General features: G+C 40.7%; 1 protein-coding gene across 4 annotated transcripts in view; it reads right to left on the bottom strand.

Annotated features, from left to right (window-relative positions):
- The window catches only part of SIRT1 (sirtuin 1), a 31,317-nt gene extending 21,642 nt beyond the window's left edge, over positions 1–9,675 (bottom strand). Inside the window, exons 1-5 of one of the 4 annotated variants that reach the window (XM_072756149.1) lie at positions 9,175–9,675; positions 7,298–7,414; positions 5,645–5,686; positions 5,211–5,452; positions 3,166–3,318 (exon numbers count right to left, since the gene is read on the bottom strand). In XM_072756149.1, the coding sequence (XP_072612250.1) occupies positions 3,166–3,318; positions 5,211–5,452; positions 5,645–5,686; positions 7,298–7,414; positions 9,175–9,598 (978 nt within the window). In that variant the 5' untranslated portion in view covers positions 9,599–9,675. Of the gene's footprint in view, positions 1–3,165; positions 3,319–5,210; positions 5,453–5,644; positions 5,687–7,297; positions 7,415–8,878; positions 9,148–9,174 lie in introns of those variants that run through there. The other 3 variants (XM_072756148.1, XM_072756146.1, XM_072756150.1) reach the window with 3 other exon arrangements.
- Between the last annotated feature and the right edge of the window lie 10,803 nt (positions 9,676–20,478).

Here is a 20,478-nt window from a genome sequence, read left to right as displayed (position 1 = left end):
ATTATCCATCCCAAAATGTCAATTGGGTAAGAAACTACTCTAATGGGCCAATAATCTCAACACACTTTTCCTTTACTTGGAATTTCCCCTCTAAATGAAATGTTTCTTCTCAATAATTATATATAATCATTGCCTCAATACATGTGTAGAAACTCCTTCCTTCCAAATGTCTAAATTTCACCAGTAATATTTACTCTTTTCATGGTGTCATATTAAATTCACTAACAGGCCAAAATCATAAACCATCTTTATGAACTTTCTGCCCATTTAGAGAAACTGGTAAAAATTTTAGGTTATGAGTATTTTATTTATGTAATATTTAAAGATTCTAGACGCCTGGGTGGCTCAATGGTTGAGCATCTGCCTTTGGCTCAGGGCGTGATCCCAGGATCCGGGATCAAGTCCCACATCGGGCTGCGGGCATGGGGCCTGCTTCTCCCTCTGCCTGTGTCTCTGCCTCTCTTCTCTTTCTCTCTGTGTCTCTCATAAATAAATAAATAAAACATTCAAAAAAATACGGAAGTTTGGGCAGCCCCGGTGGCACAGCGTTTTAGCGCCACCTGCAGCCCAGGGTGTGATCCTGGAGACCCAGGATCGAGTTCCACATTGGGTTCCCTGCATGGAGCCTGCTTCTCCCTCTGCCTGTGTCTCTGCCTCTCTCTCTCTCTGTGTTCTCTATAAATAAATAAATAATTTTTTAAAAAAATAAAGATTCTAGTAAAAAACTGTGGAATATTTATACATTCTCCTCATTCTCCATTTCTGTAAATGATCTTTCATTCTTTGTCCTTATTTCCCCTTAAGCTTTTCCTATTCATTTTTAGGCCAAAATTAACTCAGTCTGTTACCATTACTATCAATTTTAAGTGCTACTTCGAGACTCAAAAGCATTTGTTTAGACAGTTCCTAATGCGAGAATTAAAGTATAACAATTCTATATGAGTAGCAGTTACAAAGGTTAATATATTTGGCTCTCAACATAACTTAATGAACACTCAATCATGCAGAATTAAACTTACATAAACAAAACTGAAAAAGGATGTACTTTAAGTGACTCAACTTTTTTTCACTTCATTAACTAAATAGACAAATTCTTAAAACTTTTATAGAAGAGAAAAATGCTGCCCCTCCAAACTTCTCCCAGGTGGCATGAAAGATGTATATAGGTGATTTAAAACATTATAACTGTTAATAAACAGTGTGCCATTTTTTTTACTATAACTCACTTATTTTCTCTTATGCAGTCTAGATTTCAGTTAGGTGCATTTTTTTTAAGTTCCTCCTACAGTTTGTCTTTAGCAGAGTAATTCTGAATTGCTTCTACAGATTCTTCCATGCCCAAGCTAGTTTAAGCTAAACTGAATACTCAGTTTGGACATTAGACAACTAAGGTTTCTTACCCTTGCTGTTTCAATTCTCAGTTACCAAATTTTTCCAAGTATCAGGTTACTACTTTAGTAGGCAATTTAATATATACTTAAGGAAAAAAGCTAAGTTAGTTTGGGCAACATGTTTCTTCTCAGAACACAGAATTTACAGCATAAATCTAGTAAGCATTACATAAATGTACCAGTGAATCAACTTTTATCATCAAATAATAAGATCAAAGTAATTTCTAGTTACTTGCTGGCCTTCTAAGGGTTGATTCTGCTAACTAGAGCTATTAAGTAAGTGACCTAGGTCCAATTCAAGAAACCTAGAATTATGTGGTATTTCATTGTTCTTCAAAAATCGTGTACTACCAGTAGCAGTGAAAATGTTAAACTTTTCTGAGTTATATAAAAAGACTACATGGTGGGCAGCCCCCGTGGTGCAGCAGTTTAGCGCTGCCTGCAGCCTGAGATGTGATCCTGGAGACCCAGGATCAAGTCCCACGTCTGGTTCCCTGCATGGAGCCTGCTTCTCCCTCTGCCTGTGTCTCTGCCTCTCTCTCTATGAATAAATAAAATCTTTGGAGAAAAAAAAAAAAGACTATGGTTTGAAAATAGCACTTTTTAATTAAAATTCAGTTTCATTTAATTTCTAGATTTATGAAAAACTAATCAATACAAAAGATCATTAAAAAATATACCAAAGCTTAGCAACAATTTTATAATTTCTTTCCATAGGATTAAACTATAGAATAAAAAAAAATAAAAAGTTTTCTAATGACTAAAATCTCCTGGGTATGGTGTAACAATCTCAAACTTTATTACAACAGACCTGCCCAAAAGAAATATGTGAGCCATGTACACACAACTTAGATTTCCTAGTAACCACACTAAAAGCATGAAATCATCGTAATTTCCGATCCAATATCAAATACAATATTATTTCTACATATAATCAGTATTTGTTAATATATAACAATATTATTTTCCGTACTATGTTTCCAGGATCTGGTGTCTTCCACACTTATATCACATCTGAATATACTTAAGTACTTAGCAGACCCATGTAACTAGAGGATTCTGGATTAAGACAGTGCAGCTCAAGAAACTCTAAAACAATGTAAAGCAAACTTGGCTAACATCATGCAACCTAAGAATCTTCATCCCCAATCACAAATTTTTCAGGCATATCCTCATGTGTTAAACTCTGGCTACTAAAAAACACACCAGGCAGGGCAGCCCCGGTGGCGCAGCGGTTTAGCGCCACCCGCAGCCCAGGGCATGATCCTGGAGATCCTGGATCAAGTCCCAAGTCAGGCTCTCTGCATGGAGCCTGCTTCTCCCTCTGCCTGTGTCTCTGCCTCTCATTCTCTCTGTTTCTATGAATCAATAAAATCTTTAGAAAAAAAAAAAAAAACACACCAAAGCAGAGATTACAACCTTTCTGATTCATAAAAAATATTAAAAATCAAAGTGCTGTTAATTTCATATGGTCTACTAATCTCTAAAATAGCCTGAACGATATAAAGGCCATTACTAAAATTCAAACTTGAAAGATAGAAGTAGTCTCTTCTTTAAAAATAAGCCCAATCCTAAAATGAAACGTAACTGATAGAGCCTCTTCTAGGAAGAAGAAAATTCTGACTGAAATGACTTTATTTCAATGATCTTACTCTACCACAGTTCTACTACCCAATTTACTAGACCATGAATTGTAAACGTAAGAAGCCCCAATGCGAATAGAATACATTTTCATGAGAGAAAGCCAAAGAATAACTAGAAGATTTCATAGTACCTTTGCAAACTTGAAGAATGGTCTTGGATCCTTTCTGAAATATTCAATGTCAAACATTGCTTGAGGATCTGGAAGGTCTGGGAAGTCTATTGCAAGGCGAGCATAAATACCATCTCTTGACCTGAAGTCAGGTATTCCACAAGAAACAGAAACCTGAAATATGCATGGCATAATTTGTACAATTAAATCTTCTATCTCTACGTTTATAATTACTAGTTCTTTCATCATATAATTAGGGAAGAATTGAAAAATATTTTGCTTTAAAACTTGAGGGAACAAAAATACTGCCCTACTCCAATTTATTTTTTTTCCCCTACTCTAATTTCAAATTCAAATATAACAAACACCAAAAAGCAGTATAATGAAATCCACCATATTTTCCAATCATAATGGGGTAAGGAATTTTAAGTCAGGCTAATTTTTTTTCTAATTTTAAACCTTTAAGCATTTAATCAATGAATTAAAGCAACTGCAATTTGAGAACAGAGTAAATAAACCATTTCAAATTATTTTAACTACAAAGCAGGCAAGATTTTCTATCAGTCACATATTTGCAAAAACAAAAATGTCATCTGGTCAGGGTTCTACTACTTCAAGAATATTAAATTATTGTATTTTCTTTAAAAACTCTATTGTACAATAATTTTTTTTAACATTCTATTTATTTATTCATGAGAGACACAGAGAGGCAGACTCAGGCAGAGTGAGAAGCAGGAGGCTCCATGCAGGGAGCCCAATGTGGGACCCGTTCCCCAAACTCCAGGAGCCATGAGCCAAAGGCAGATGCTCGAACGCTGAGCCACCCAGGCGTCCCCAGTATTTTAATTCTTTTTTTTTTTTTTTTAGTATTTTAATTCTTAGCTGATATTTCAAATAGGAATTTCAGAAGTCAACTAACTTATTGTTTCACAATTTTATCAATTGACTCCACTCTGACCTCAGATAAAACTAATCTGTCTAAATCACATCTGGGAACAAAGCAGAACTATTCTTGATAATCATTTATGATTAAATAGCACTCTGCCTTAACTCAAAATGGCAAAATGCAGGACTGAATTTTACTCCAACAATCACCCTAGGTCAATAACACGTAACGTATTCTGTATTCAACACACAATGGCCCTAGGTAGTTAAGTACAAACCCAAAGTGAGGCAAATGCCCTCACATCACCTTAAATTAAAATGGGGGTTGGGGGGCAGCCCTGGTAGCTCAGAGGTTTAGCGCCGCTTTCAGCCCAGGGCCTGATCCTGGAGAGACCCAGGATCCAGTCCCACGTCAGGCTCCCTGCATGGAGCCTGCTTCTCCCTCTGCCTGTGTCTCTGCCTCTCTCTCTCTCTCTCTCTCTCTCTGTCTCTCATGAATAAATAAATAAATAAAACCTTTAAAAATAAAATTAAAATAAAATAAAATAAAATAAAATAAAATGGGGGGGCAGCCCAGGTGGCTCAGCGATTTAGCGCCTCCCTCGGCCCAGGGTGGGATGCTGGAGACCCGGTATCGAGTCCCGCGTCGGGCTCCCTGCATGGAGCCTGCTTCTCCCTCTGCCTGTGTCTCTACCTCTGTATCTCTCATGAGTAAATAACTAAAATCAAAAAAAAAAAAAAAAAAAAAAGGAGAGGAGGCAGGAACCTGTTGCCTTCCCAACTTATTTACTTGTGAACACTAATTAGGTTCCTGGTTTCCCCCAGAAAGATGGAACAAAGACCCAATTTTTCCAGCAGACCCTGATCCAGTTTATGCAAACCGAATTCCCTGCATCTCCTTTAGGAGCTATAGCAGAATACTATAAGTAAAAAACCTTTCCCTAATTCCATGTACTGTTAACAAACAGGAATACTTCCTAAGTTTGTTGGAGAAGTTTTTAAAGAAATGAACCAATTTAACAACTGCTGCAGCACTTTTCATGGTTTCCAAACACAAATTCCCATTATCATGTTAGGATAAATTCTTCTAAACAAAAAATGTTTCTTACTTGGAAAAGGCTAAGAAAAAAATCACACACCACCTCGCCCTTTTTACTAGTGTTTTATTACATCTTACATACCCCAGCTCCAGTTAGAACTATGATTTTTTTGCACTCTTGCAGTAATTTCACAGCATCTTCAATTGTATTAATATCTTTTCTTTTCTTCCTTTTTGGTGGTTCTGAAAGGATATTAATAACAATCTGCCACAGTGTCATATCATCCAATTCAGGTGGAGGAATTGTTTCTGGTAGTAAATCTTTAAGAATTGTTCGTGGATCTGTGCCAATCATGAGATGTTGCTGAACAAAAGTATATGGACCTACATAAAGAGAGAAAAGAATTAGATCTAATCCACCTTTTAGTCATTCAAAAATCTCATTTTCTAAAGTAATGAATTAGCAATCTTTAAAGTTTTTTTGCAAGGAAAATGAACTATATAGGTATTTCATTTTTTAGAGCTAGTGACTACTCCCTCCCAAGGAAATTAGGGAGATCAAATCAAGAGTTGTACCTGCTCTTAGAGCTCTTAAATCCAGCCTCTTCTCTCCTGTTTCTAAAAATAAAACTATAATTTACTCTTCAGATCATTTAATATTTTCTTTCAAAAAAAAATTTGTCATGTGATACTTAAAAATTTAGTATGTTAAGTTGATTTGGGTCAAAAGACTACAACACTAATTATTCAAATACTGGTAATAATCACCTTCATTTACTAAGTACTTAATGTCTGGAAGTGTCAGTTATTAATTCACATAAGCCTTCCCTGAAATATGAAATAACAATCATGTACCCTATACCTTTGCTCTAATCACTTAATTTTAGTAAGTTTTTGACATTCCATCAAAATTTCTACTTAATCTTGTCTATTGCAAATAACAGCTTTATAGCTGCCTTTCTAATAGATTCCTTTTTGTTTTTGCCTATTGTAATATTTAGAACCTCTAGTACAATATTGAACAAAATAAGAGAAAAAAAAACCTACCAGAATTAAATTTCTATGGCTAAGATCTAGAATACACACTAATAACAGAGTGTGTACAAAATAGTTCTACAAATCAGTTTTACCAATCAATAAAGGAAAAGGTACCAGTCCCAAAAGCCCACAGGAAATCTATACATAATTACTCTTTAAATTTTTCCAGTAACAACCTTTTTTTTTCCAGTAACAATCTTTAATTTGATCTTAACCAATCCCCCAAAATGACATACCGATGTTTTGAATATTAATAATTTTTACCCTGAAATTTCTTAGTTTCCTAGTTTCAGAAAACCAAAAATAGAGTGAACATTACAGACACTAAGGAGGAACTAATCACCGCTGTTTAAAGAGTCAAGGTACTTTTAAAAGAAGAAGAGCACATTAGGAAAAAGACCATTCTCAAAAAAAAGAAAAGAGACCATTTTCAATATGATCACGTTATAACTTTGGTATAAAAATCTCATGGTGTTCTCTACTTCAAAATACTTTCCCATTTCAACAACATACTTAATATTGAGCACAAACTGTGGGCCAGGCACTTTTCTAAATACTGACAAAACACTATACCAGTCAAAAATCCCTGCCCCTGTTGGGCTTACATCCTAGTACAGGAAGTAACAAAAAATGTTTAAGATACAGAGCTTATTAAGAAGTGATTAAGGGGCAGCCTGAGTGGCTCAGCGGTTTAGCACAGCCCAGGACCTGATCCTGGAGACCCGGGATCGAGTCCCATGTCAGGCTCCCTGAATGAAGCCTGCTTCTCCTTCTGCCTGTGTCTCTGCCTCTCTCTCTCTCCTGTGTATTTTCATGAATAAATAAATAGAATCTTAAAAAAAAAAAAGTGATTAAGTATTAAGGAAAAAAAAAAAAGACTTGAATTGAGAGAGTGCAAGATACGCTGGAGAAAAAGCACTCCACACAAGAAAGGTACAAGTGAAAAGAACTGGTGGTGTGAGAAGGACCTGATTGAGAAATACCAGAGGCCAGCTTCCAGGGGCTTAAACTGTTTAAAACCAAAAAGAACAAAGTACTAGACCTTCCGTAGAAACACAAGCTGACACTAAATCTCAAGAAGCACCTAAAAACCTCATCAAGGTATAAGGGTACAGAAAACTGTATTTTTAATTGACATAAAAAAATTCAAAAAAGAAAAAGACATTATTCTCTAATGCTCTGAAACCGTACCTATCCGGGGCCTTGGAGTCCAGTCACTAGAGCTTGCATGTGAGGCTCTATCATCCTCATCACTTTCACAGGAATGAAAACCGTTGGTGATTATTTCATCATCAAACAGAAGGTTATCTGCAAAAGAAACCAAAGTAACTAAAGGCTGATGAAACAATCTGCCTCTAAAATCTATACAAATCTGGGTACCCCGGGTGGCTCAGCGGTTTAGCGCCACCTTCAGCCCAGGGCGTGATCCTGGAGACCCGGGATGGAGTCCCACGTCGGGCTCCCTGCAAGGAGCCCGCTTCTCCCTCTGCCTGTGTCTCTGCCTCTCTCTCTCTGTCTCTCATGAATACATAAATAAAATCCTTAAAGATAAAATAAAGTGTATACAAATCTGTAACAGTTATGATGCAATGACTTTCAATGAATAAACCACTGAACATTCATTCATAGTACCTAGGTTAAAAACCGCCTACTGGGTCAGCTTGCACCATTCTAAGAGCCATATATCCTCATCTTTACACATTCTGCACAGAATCTTAAAACTTTCAGCTCATGAAAATCTAGAAATAAGTTAGGTTTACTTAATCAAAACACAGAGTAGTAATCTAAACTGAACTTATTGATCACAAGTAATGGGAATTCATGAAACTGGTCAAAAATGTAACAGAAATCGTTCAAATTCATGACAATTATTTGCCCTTCTCTTACATAATACTAGACTTCCAAAGATATATTTGCATTATTCGTTTCCCATATTAAACTGTTTACAGAAATCAGTAAGTGATTTACTAATCAAGAACTTAATGCACTTCTATGATCAAGAACTTAATGCACTTCTATGATCAATCTGGAGCACCAGATTGAATTTACTGGTAAAGACGAACATCCACGACAGAAACTCCTCAGACTAAAAAATACGAAAACTCTCAAAGATGCATCTGCACACATCTGCTTTAACATAACAACAACAACAAAATCAGTTTGTGTTTCAGGGTTATCAGATACGCACATACACGCAAAATTATATCTAATCTAAAAAACATTCTAAGTATATATAATTAGGAAAAAAAGTACTACTGGGGCGCCTGGATGGCTCAGTTGGTTGAGAGTCCACCTCTGGCTCAGGTCATGATCCCGGGGTCCTGGGATCAGGTCCCCATCATGCTCCCCGCAGAGAATCTGCTTTTCCCTCTATGTCTCTGCCTCTCTATCTCTCTCATGAATAAACACAATCTTATATTTTAAAAAAAAGAAAAGAAAAAAGCCTACTTAACTAGTCAAAGTACTATCACTCTCCCTATACGCAGCATTAATTGCAACATTTCAGAAATTGAGCGATGCTTCTCAAATTTTGTGGGTTATGACTTTAGAAATAGCTTTGCTCCTCAAAATTTAAAAATAAAGGCCCTCAAAAAAAAAAAAAAGCCGTGAATTGCACAGGTGTATCAGTTTGCAAAGACAACTGCAAAAGGTTGATGAAAAGGGACGGGCAAAAGTTGCAGACTTAACGTGTGCAAGGAAGCGGGGGTACGGAAAAGCGAAAGATGTTAAACAAAGGCAATAAGCTAAGAGTAGGAGGAGAGAGAAACTTACTTTAAAACCAACTGCGGGAGCTTCGCGGCCCGGCGGCTGCGCAAAACGCAAAGCCGCGCAGGCGGGCGGCGGAGGGAGGGAAAAAGGGAGCGGAGGGAGGGGGTGCGCGGGCCGCTCCCGCAGCCCGGCCGGCAGCCGGGGAGGAGCGCAGCCGAGGCCCGCGGTGGGAAGGGGGCGCCGCAGGCCAGACCTGAGCCCCCAGCCGGCCCCCCGGAGCCCCCAAAGCCCTACACCACAAGGGGCCCCGAGAGAGGGAGGAGGGGATGCGCAGTCCCAGCCGCCCGCGCCCTGCGCACCTCGGTACCCAATCGCCGCCGCCGCCGCCTCTTCCTCCTCTTCGCCCTCGTCGTCGTCGTCGTCGTCGTAGAAGTCGTCGGCCGGCGGCGGCTCGCGGGAGAGGCCCTGTAGGCCCGGCCCATTGTCTCCTTCTCCGGCCGCCGCCGCCGCCGCCGCCGCCGCCTGGGCCTCCCGCTCGCCGCCCGCCGCCGCCTCCCGCCACAGCGCCGCGGCCGCCGCGGGGCAGCCCCCGGTCGCCGCCGGCACCTCCCGCTCAGGGGCCGCCCCGCCGGGCTCGCCCGGGCTCCGCCCCAGGCCCGGACAGTCTCTCCGCGGCCTCTTGCGGAGTGGCTCCCCGGCGGGCGGCGACGCGGCCTCCCTCTCGGCCGCCACCGCCGAGGGGGAGCCGCTGGGCTGAAGGGCGAGCGCCGCCTCGTCCGCCATCTTCCAACTGCCTCTCTGGCCCTCCTCCCTCGCCTCCTCTGCTCCCGCTCGACTCGCGGCACTGGCGCCCCCGCGGCTCCGGCTGCGGGAGATTTAAACCCCGTCACGTGACCCGGCCTCGTCGCCCCCGCCCTCCCGCCGCTCCCGCCACCCACGCGGGCCGGACCACAACACGGCGGGTCACGTGGCGGGCGGAGGCGGCGTGGGCTGGGAGGAAGCGCGGCCCCACCCCTCTGCGGCAGGCGCGTCCAGCCGCCGCGCTCGCCCGGCTCCCGGCTGCTTTTCGAAACCGGCCTCGCGTCGCTGTCGCCCGGCCGGCCCAAGTTTTTGGTTCACCCTGCGAGTTTCCACTGAAGTCTGAGGCGCACGGCTTGCTTGCTTTAGTCTTTTCTAGGTTTAAGGTAAAGGGTTAAAACTTAGTTCCTGAGACACGGTGAGGAATGAAGCTGGCCAAGGCCGAGCTTCGCACGCTGGATAGTCGCGTCCACCAGCGTGAGTAGAGGATAAAAGAGTTCACTCCTCATCCTCACACCAGTGGACAGCGCCTCTTGGCTCCTTTTCCTACTTCTTGCTCCTGTCTCTAGCTGACTGCCCCCCCCCCCCATCACTTGATCACTTGTAGGGTGGTGTAAATTGTCATCCTTAAAGGCATGTGTTCCCCCTGAAAACCCCTGACCTGGGGCGCTGGGGATCAGCCTGTTTGTTTTCTGGCACCACCTGGGCTGCAAAGGTGTCTTGAATTCCTTCTGAACGCATCGGGTCAAGTGGGCCATTCGCAAAGAGCAGGATGAACATGACTTGGCGGGTCTACGCTTGGGACTTTGGGTTGGAATTTGAGATTCTCACCTACTAGCATGAGCAATTTAGCCTTTCTATAGGCAATGTTCTCATCTTTAAAATGGTAACATTTGTAGGGTTGTAAGACCTATACTGATAAGCTATAAGATAGATGTAAAGTGAGGACTACCTAGTAGCTCAAAAATACCAGTCCCTGAATGAATGAATGAATGAATGAATGAATGAATGAATGAAGTTCCTTGCATACTAGAAGCCCTTCTACTTTCCACTTTCCTGAAATTCCAGAGCACTGTCACTCTACATCTAGCCTTAACTAAAGACTCCAATAATACATGGCAGATCTAGAGCCAATATTTGGTAGGGCATCTACCACCTGTGCAGTGTGGCGTTAGAACTATCTAAAGGAAAAAAAAAAGGGGGGGGGATCCCTGGGTGGCTAAGTGGTTTAGCGCCTGCCTTCTGCCCAGGGTATGTGATCCTGGGGCCCGGGAATCGAGTCCTGCATCGGGCTCCCTGCATGGAGCCTGCTTCTCCCTCTGCCTGTCTCTGCGCCCCCACCCCCACCCCCCCCACCCCTCTCTCTCTATCATGAATGAATAAATAAAACCTTTTTTAAAAATTAAAAAAAAAACTGCCTAAAGGACCTCTCCAAGTTTATAGTAAACCAGGGGGCCTGCCTATACTGAGCCAATTGTGAAAATTTAGGCAAGCAACTTATTTCCTTTCTTAAAAAAAAAAAAAATATATATATATATATATATATATTACTTATTTAGAGAGGGCGTGTGCTTAAGGGAGCAGAGCAGGGCCAGCAACAGAGGGAGAGTGAAAAGCAGGTTCCCTGCTGAGCAGGGAGCCCAACAGGAAGCTAGATCCCAGGACCCTGGAATCATGACCTGAGCCACCGAGGGCACCCTGTTTCTTCATTCTTTAAAAAAAAAAAGAAAAGAAAAAAAGAATGTTGGAAATGTATCTCTAAGGTCCCATCCAAATCCAAAAGTTGGGGATGCCTGGGTAGTTTGGTTAAGCCTCTGACTCTTGGTTTCTGCTCAGGTCTTGATTTCAGGGTAGTGAGATGCAGCCAGCCCTACCTGGGGCTCCCCACTCCGTTGGAGGCGGCTTGAGATTCTCTTCCTCTGCCCCTTCCTAGCTCACTGGTGCTGGTGCTCACATATGTGCTTGCTTGTGCTCTCTCTCCCTCCCTAAAATAAATAAATCTTTAAATAAATGAATTTTTAAAAAATCTTTAAATCCAAAAGATTTAAAGATTGCACTTCAAGGGATCCCTGGGTGGCGCAGCGGTTTGGCGCCTGCCTTTGGCCCAGGGCGTGATCCTGGAGACCCGGGATCGAATCCCACGTCGGGCTCCCGGTGCATGGAGCCTGCTTCTCCCTCTGCCTGTGTCTCTGCCTCTCTCTCTCTCTGTGACTATCATAAATAAATAAAAATTAAAAAAAAAAAAAAAAGATTGCACTTCAAATTAAACTGAGAAACTGGGATCCTGGGTAGCGCAGCGGTTTGGCGCCTGCCTTTGGCCCAGGGCGCGATCCTGGAGACCCGGAATCGAATCCCACCTCGGGCTCCTGGTGCATGGAGCCTGCTTCTCCCTCTGCCTGTGTCTCTGCCTCTCTCTCTCTCTCTCTCTGTGTGTGACTATCATGAATAAATAAATAAAATCTTAAAAAAAAATGCCTATTAAATAAATAAATAAATAAATAAATAAATAAATAAATAAATAAAAATAAACTGAGAAACTTTCCATACTAGTCACTTTTCATTTCCAACAGTGATCCCTTTTGTTCTTGAAGCCCTGGAATCATATTTGAAGTGTTCCTTCAGATTGATGCCTTCTAACCAATTGGTGACTGAATCTTGTTGCCCTTCCTTCCCTCCAACATTCTCCCCAATTCCTAACTACATAGGCACCTCACCATTCCTGGCTAATACTCTTCAGTACATGTTCTCTCCTCTACTTTCTCTTCCTTACCTATAAAATATTTCATAAATTGATTCTCAACCACATTGGTGGGAATGTAATATATGAAATGTTTAGAGTCAGTATCCCATCAAAATTGGGAGAAAATTCGGGGTACTTGGCTGGCTCAGTTAACAGAGCAAGTAACTCTTAATCTTGGGATTTTTTTTTTTTTTTTAGATTTTATTTATTTATCCATGAGAGATACACAGAAAGAGAGGCAGAGACATAGGCAGAGGGAGACACAGACTCCCTGCAGGGAGCCTGATGTGGGACTCAATCATGGGACCCCGGGATCACACCCTGAGCTAAGGCAGATGCTCAACTGCTGAGCCACCCAGTCATTCCTAATCTTGAGGTTCTGAGTTTAAGCCCCAGCTTGGGTGTAGAGATTACTTAACAACAAGAACAACAAAAACCTACTAAATAAAACAGTTTATGTTTAAAAAAATTGAGAGAGTGCCCCCCGGGTGGCTCAGGTCATGATCCCAGGGTCCTGAGATCTAGCCGCATATCAGGCTCCCTGCTCAGTGGAGCTCTGCTCCCTGCTCTTGCTCTTTCTAGCTATCTCTGTCTCTCTCTCTCTCAAATAAATAAATAAAATATCTAAAAAAATAAAATAGACATTTGACTATCCAAAAATTTAAAATATATTCAAATTTATTAGAAGTCAGAGAGATGCAAGTAAAATAAGGTACGATTTTTCACTTCTTAATAGGTAAATCAAACAAATTTTATTGTTACCATCTATTGCTTACCAAGCTATGGAGAAACTGATACTTTCATAGGTGTGCATTGCTATCAGAGTATTGGAAAGTAATCTGGAATATTTATTAAAATTATAAATACACACATACGTTTCAATCCAAAATCCCATTTATTAACAAAAATGTAAGACTATGACTGCAAGAATGTTTATTATGGTATTGATGTTGCAGAGAAAAAAGTAAAGTAACAATCCAGATGTCTTCAATAGGAAAACTTGATCAAATTATGGTGTACACCTACTATGGCCTATTATGCAATCATTGAGAAGATCTATAACTGATCTTGAGAAATGTTTATATGACAAAGCATGTTGTACAAAAATGTGTATATTATGATCTTTTTATTATTTTTTTATTTTTTAAAGATTTTATTTATTCATTCATGAGAGACACACAGAGAGAAAGGCAGAGACACAAGGCAGAGGGAGAAACAGGCTCCATGGGGGGAGCCTGACCCCGGGTCTCCAGGACCACACCCTGGGCCAAAGGCAGCGCTAAACCCCTGAGCCACCCGGGCTGCTCCTGATCTTTTTTTTATTCAATAATTACCCCTTATTTTTAAAACCTCTATATACCTATATACAAACCTATTTATAAGCTCTATTTATAAATATGGGTATAGAGGCTTGGGAAAAGTATAGAAAGTTACTTGTCAAAATGTTAACATTTTAATATCCTTGACAGAGAGGGTAGGCATAAAAGAATCGAGGACATGTCAATAAATATTCCTTGCTAAAATTTCACACATTAAAATGAGCGTTTATATATATAAGTAAATGATTTTTAATGAAATATTTAATTTAATAAATATAATATATAGATATAATAAATGTATAGTATATAATAATTTGTGTAATATATGATAATAAGTATGATATATACTGATTTACTAGTCAATATAATAATAATTTAAAATAAATAATAATTAAAAGAAAAATGGAAAAAAAAATGGAACCATTTTTTGAAACTACAACCAAGGACTCCTGGGTGGCTCAGCAGTTGAGCATCTGCCTTCTCTCATGCCCTGATCCTGGGGTGGAAAGATCGAGTCCCCCACTGGGCTTCCTGTAGGGAGCCTGCTTCTCCCTCTTCCTGTGTCTCTGCCTCTCACTCTGTGTCTCTCATGAATAAATAAATAAAATCTTAAAACAAAACAAAACAAACCTACAACCTGAGTGCTACACTCTGGGTTCTGGAGATTTCATCAAGCCCCTCCTACCCTCTGAGACTTAAGTGGTGGCTGACTTTCCTGTCTTCTATTGCTTGTTTTTAAATTTGCTAGGTATAACCACAAGTTTCGCAGATGTTATTTGATGGTTTCGTGTATATTAGTCTTCTTTAAAAGATTTTTTTTATTTATTCATTTGAGAGACAGACAGACAAAAAGAGCACAGGCAGGGAGAGAAGGAGAGGCTGATTCCCCACCAAGCTGTGATCCTGACTGTGGGACTGGACCCTAGGACCTGGAGATCATGACCTGAGCCAAAGGCATACACCCACCCATCTGAACCACCCAGGTGCCCCTTTATTTTGTCTTTTTGATTAGTTTATAACATAAGTATTGTACTTCCATGCAAAACTTAGTATTCTATACATTATCAAATACCATTTGGGTAGATGTGTGGGATATCCAAACTAAAGCAAATAGTAACGGTAGTGCAGCCTGCCTTCCTCCAACAATATAAAGACCTAGACCAGTGGTTCTCAACTGGGGCAATTTTGCCCCCTATCCTCCAGAGGAATTTTGACAATCTGAAGACATTTTTTTGGTTGTCTATAACTCCATGGAGGAGGGAGGGATGGACTACTGACATTCAGCAGATAGAGGCTAATGATACTACTAAACATTCTTTAATACAGAGGGCAGCCCCCCAAAACAAAGAATTTTCCAGCCAAAATGAGAGCAGTGACACAATTCGGAAACTTTGTCCTAGGATGTCAACCATAAGGACAAGTAGTACTGGTTGAGACTCTAAGGGACAAAGATTCCCAAGGGGATGAAGGGGCAAGCTTTTATTAGCAAGGTTGGGTTAAAAAGTAGCATAGGCAGTGGGGTGCCTGGCTGGTTCAGTTGGTAGTGCACCTAACTCTTGATCTTGGGCTTGTGAGTTCAAAGCCCCATGTTGGGTATAGAGATTACTTAAAAAAAAAGAAAAGAAAAGAAAAGAAAAGAAAAGAAAAGAAAAGAAAAGAAAAGAAAGAAAAAGCATAGTGATTCTCAAACTTTGGTTTTTAGCAGCAGAATTTATCTGTTTAATGATCTTAACTCTATTACAAAATACAGATACATTTCTTTTAATATGTATTAAAGGACTTTCAACAATAAGATAAAGAGTTCACAGAGAAGGGAATGCAAGTAGCTTTTTTTTTTTTTAAAGATTTTATTTATTTATTCATGAGTGACACATAGAGAGAGAGAGAGGCAGAGACACAGGCAGAGGGAGAAGCAGGCTCCATGCAGGGAGCCCGATGTGGGACTCAATCCTGGGTCTCCAGGATCATACCTGGGCTGAAGGCGATGCTAAACCACTGAGCCACCCGGGTGCCCGCAAGTAGCTTTTAAACATGTGAAAGAGAAAGGAAAGACAAAAATAAATATGTGAAAGATGTAAAACCTTACTCATAAATTCACAATGAAATGCTATTTTTCACATATCAAGATCAAGGTAGTAAGGAATCAAAATGTGACCATATGTTACATTGAAAAGGATGCGAAGTGGGCAGCCCGGGTGGCTCAGCACTTTAGCACTGCCTTCAGCCCAGGGCGTGATCCTGGGGACTCAGGATCGAGTCCCACGTCAGGATCCCTGCTTGGAGCCTGCTTCTCCCTCTGTCTGTGTCTCTGCTTCTCTCTCTCTGTGTTCTCATGAATAAATAAATAAAATCTTTAAAAAAAAAAAAAAAAGGATGTGAAGAGCCAGGCCCACTTGTATAGTAATAGTAAAAATGTAAATTCGAAAAAAAGTGAAAATTGGTACAACCGCATGGAGGGCAATTTGGCACTATTTATCAAAATGTAAAATGCATATGCCTTTTAATCTGACAATTCCAATTCTAGAAATATATTTTAGAGATATTCTTGCATACATGTAAAATAACATATATGCAAGAACATTCACTGTGCCATTGTTTGTTAGCAAAAAGTTGGAAATACACTAATTGTCCACGAGTGAGGGACTGGTTAAACATTTAACCAGTACATATGTTTATATGTACGTAAATTATCACTTAAACTCAGGAAATGGGTAAACTCCCAGAAATTGCTTCTGGGGGAGCAAATGGGAGACTAAAAGGCAAAGGTATAAAGGAGTTTTGTTTTTGTTTTTTTTACTGTAAAATCTTTTGTGTGCTCTGAAGCCTTCACCATGTGCATCACTAAATATCATACATGCGTGTGTTAGTATGTCATATATTACATATCTTAAATACATAAAAAGAAGGCTGTTCTCTTTGAAGCAGACGACCCAAGTTCCCACCACAGCATCTCTCAAGACATCACTAAGAAGATTTAGGGTCCTAAAAAAGACATAGTAAGAAAGCCACTGTTAGATTTGTATTAGGGTAGACTAATTGCTATAATAATAATCCATGGATTCCAATGGCTACATGCAACAAAACTTACTTCTCATTCATATAACAATCCTATACCACTGCTCTTCATCAGGTGGCTTTTGGAGTCAACTTTCCTTTGAAAAGTGAACAAGAGTTCTATCTTGTAGCTCTGCCACTGGACAGGCAAAGGAAATTAAGTAACTAATATCTGTTGAAAGGTTTTATTGGCCAGTCCTGGAATAGACACTACTCCTTGTCCCATTCAACTACCTAAAAAGAATCAAGTGGCTACAAACCAGGAATCCTGGGAAATTATATCCTTCAAGGTGACAGAATAAAGTTGAGGGCAAACAAAAGACGATGATGAGGATCCACTCATTATAAGTTTTTTTTTTCCATTTAAGACATGAAATACTTTATTCAAACCCTCCAGAGAAATGCACAATTTACATCCGTAACAAATCATCATTTTTTAAAGTATAGGTCAGTTATTGTATATGAGAGTACATGCTGCCACATACAAATTAACTGATTGGAGTACAAATTTTCAATGTTCAAAACAGAATAAGTCTCCCTGTAAAAGCAGTACCTTTGTGATATTTTTGTTGTTGTTGTTGTTGTGGGGTGAGCAGCAGACGGAAAGAGAGAGAAAAAAATCTTTTTTAAAAAAAAGAATTATTGGGGATCTCTGGGTGGCTCAGCGGTTTGGCGCCTGCCTTTGGCCCAGGGCGTGATCCTGGAGTCCCGGGATCGAGTCCCACGTCAGGCTCCCGGCATGGAGCCTGCTTCTCCCTCTGCCGGTATCTCTGCCTCTTTCTCTCTCTCTCTCTCTCTCTCTCTCTCTGTGTGTGTGTCTATCATAAATAAATAAATAAATCTTAAAAAAAAAAAAGAGGGCACCATGATAGTCATGTGCCAAATTGTTAAAAAAAAAAAAAAAAGAATTATTTTTTTGAGAGAGAAAGAGAGCAAACAAGTGGAGGGGAGAGGGAGAGAATCTCAAACAGACTCCCCACTGAGCTTAGAGCCTAACTTGGGGCTTGATCTCACAATCCTGAGATCATGACCTCCTAAGCCCAAATCAAGAACTGAAAACTTAACAGACTGAGCCACCCAAGTGTCCCACCTTTGTGACATTTTTAACTTTAGTATTCTTCTTCTCCTTCACCTTCTCCTCTTATAGAATCCACACCAACCTTCTCATAATTCTTCTCAAGGGTAGCCATGTTCTCACAGGCCTCAGAAAACTCTTCGTTCCCCATGCCCTCAGCCACATATCAGTGAACAAAAGCACAGTTGGCATACATCAGGTCATATTTGTGGTCCAGATGAGCCCAGGCCTCAGCAATGGCTGTGATATTGCTCAGCATGCTCACAGCTCACTGTAATTTGGCCAGGTCTGCACCAGGTCTCACAGTGGGAGGGTGGCAATTAATGCCAACTTTGAAGCCAGGCAGGCACCAGTCCACAAACTGGATGGTATGCTTGATCTTGACAGTGGCAACGGCAACATTGACATCTTTGGGAACCACCTCACCATGGTACAATGTCCAGGAAGCCATATATTTACCATGACAAGGCTCACATTTCACCATCCGGTTGGCTGGCTCAAAGCATGCTTTGGTGATCTCTGCTACAGCAAGCTGTTCATGGTAGGCTTTCTCAGCAGAGATGACAGAAGCATATGTGGCCAGACGGAGTGGATGTGAGGATAGGGCACCACCTTGGTCTGGAATTCTCTCAGATGAACATTCAGGGCCCCATCAAATTTGAGGGAAGCAGTGATGGAGGACACAATTTGACCTATCAACCTATTTAGGTTAGTGTGGTTTGGAAGTTCAATATGGAGGTTTCTACAATACGTGTCATAGTTGGCCTCATTGTCTACCATGAAGGCCCAATCAGAGTGCTCCAGGGTGGTGTGGGCAGTGAGGATGGAATCGTAGGGCTCAAAGATAGCTGTGGAAACCCAGGGCAGTTGGGTAAATGGAGAAGTCCAGCTTGGACTTCTTGCCACAATCGAAAGAGACATTCCATCAGCAGGGAGGTGAACCCAGAACCAATTCCCCCTCCAAAGCTATGGAATATCAAGAAGCCCTGAAGACCTGTGCACTGGTTGCCCAGTGTCCAAATTTGGTCTAAGGCAAAGTCAATGATCTCCTTGCCAATGATGTAGTGCCTTCAGAAATAGTTATCGGCATCATCTTCCTTGCCAGTGAAGAACTGCTCAGGGTGAAAGAGGTGGCAGTAGGTGCTAATGCGAATTTCATCAATGACTCTGAGTTCCAGGTCTACAAATATCACCCTAGGCACATGCTTGCCAGCACCCATCTCACTGAAGAGGGTGTTAAAAGAGTCATCTCCTCCCACAATGGTCTTATCCCAGCAGACATTACCAATTTGGACACCAGCCTGGCCAACATGGATGGAGATGCATTCACACATGGTTGCTGCTTTGTGGCTACTGAGCAGATGGTGGAGACATTGTTGCTTCTTATAGTGTGACTCAGGTAGTCAATGTAGGGGAAAGTCCACTTATTATAACTGTAAAGAGTTTCCAGGAGCCCCTGAGTGGCTCAGTTAGCTAAGCATCTGACTCTTGATTTCAGCTCAGGTCATGATCACAGTCATGAGATCAAGACTTGCATCGGGTGCCATGCTCAGCAGAGAGTCTGTTTGAGGTTCTCTCTGTCTCTCCATTTGCCTTCTCTCTCTCACAATGTGTAAATAAATCTTTAAAAAAAAGTTTAAAAAAAGTTTCTATCTAGCTTTCAATGGAATGGATCCACCTCTTCTATGGTGTCTTTTGATGAACAAAAGCCTTAATCTTATGTAGGCTAATTTATCAGTCTTGTTCTTTGTATTGGGTTGTTTGTTTTCTTCTCTCTTTTTTTTACTGAGCTATAGTTGACATATACCATTGTATTAGTTTTAGGTGTACACCATAATGATTTGATATATGCATATATTCCAAAATGATTACCAGAATGAGTTTCGTTAACATTTACCACCATACAAAGTCACAAAATTTTGCATGTATGTGTGTGATGAGAACTTTTAGGGGCACCTGGGTGGCTCAGCATTTGAGCATCTGCCTTTGGGTCAGCGCGTGATCCTAGAACTTTTAGATTTACTTTCTTAGCAATTTTCAAATATATAATACAGTTTTGTTAACTACAGTCACCATGCTATACATTATATCCCCAGGACTTATAACTGGAAGTTTATGCCTTTTGACCACCTTCACTCATTTTGCCTACCCCCTGCTTCTGGTAACCATTAATCTGTTCTGTTTTTATGAATTTGGTTTGGGGGCGCTGGGGTGGCTCAGTGGTTGAGTATCTGCCTTTGGTTCAGGTCGTGATCCCAGGGTCCTGGGATCAAGTCCCACATCAGGCTCCTGCAGGGAGCCTACTTCTTCTGCCTGTGTCTCTGTGTCTCTCATGAATAAACAAATGAAATCTTAAAAAAAAAAAAAAAAAGAAAGAAAGAAAGAAAGAAAGAAAGAAAGAAAGAAAGAAAGAAAGAATGTGGTTTGGTTTTAGATTTCACATGTAAATGAAATCCTACAATACTAATCTTTTTTCTGACTTCTTTCATTTAGCATAACATCCTCAAGGTCCATCCATGTTGTTGCAGGATTTTCTTCTTTTTATGGCTGAGTAATATTCCACATATATTATATTTTCACATTTTCTTTATCCATTCATCCCTCAGTGAACACTTAGGTTGTTTCCTTGTTTTTGCTGCTGTAAATAATGCTTCAGTGAGTATGAGTGTGCAGATAC

Source organism: Vulpes vulpes, chromosome 4 (assembly GCF_048418805.1).
Source record: "Vulpes vulpes isolate BD-2025 chromosome 4, VulVul3, whole genome shotgun sequence".
Taxonomy (NCBI): Eukaryota; Metazoa; Chordata; class Mammalia; order Carnivora; family Canidae; genus Vulpes; species Vulpes vulpes.
This window is presented reverse-complemented; position numbering and strand designations above follow the sequence as displayed.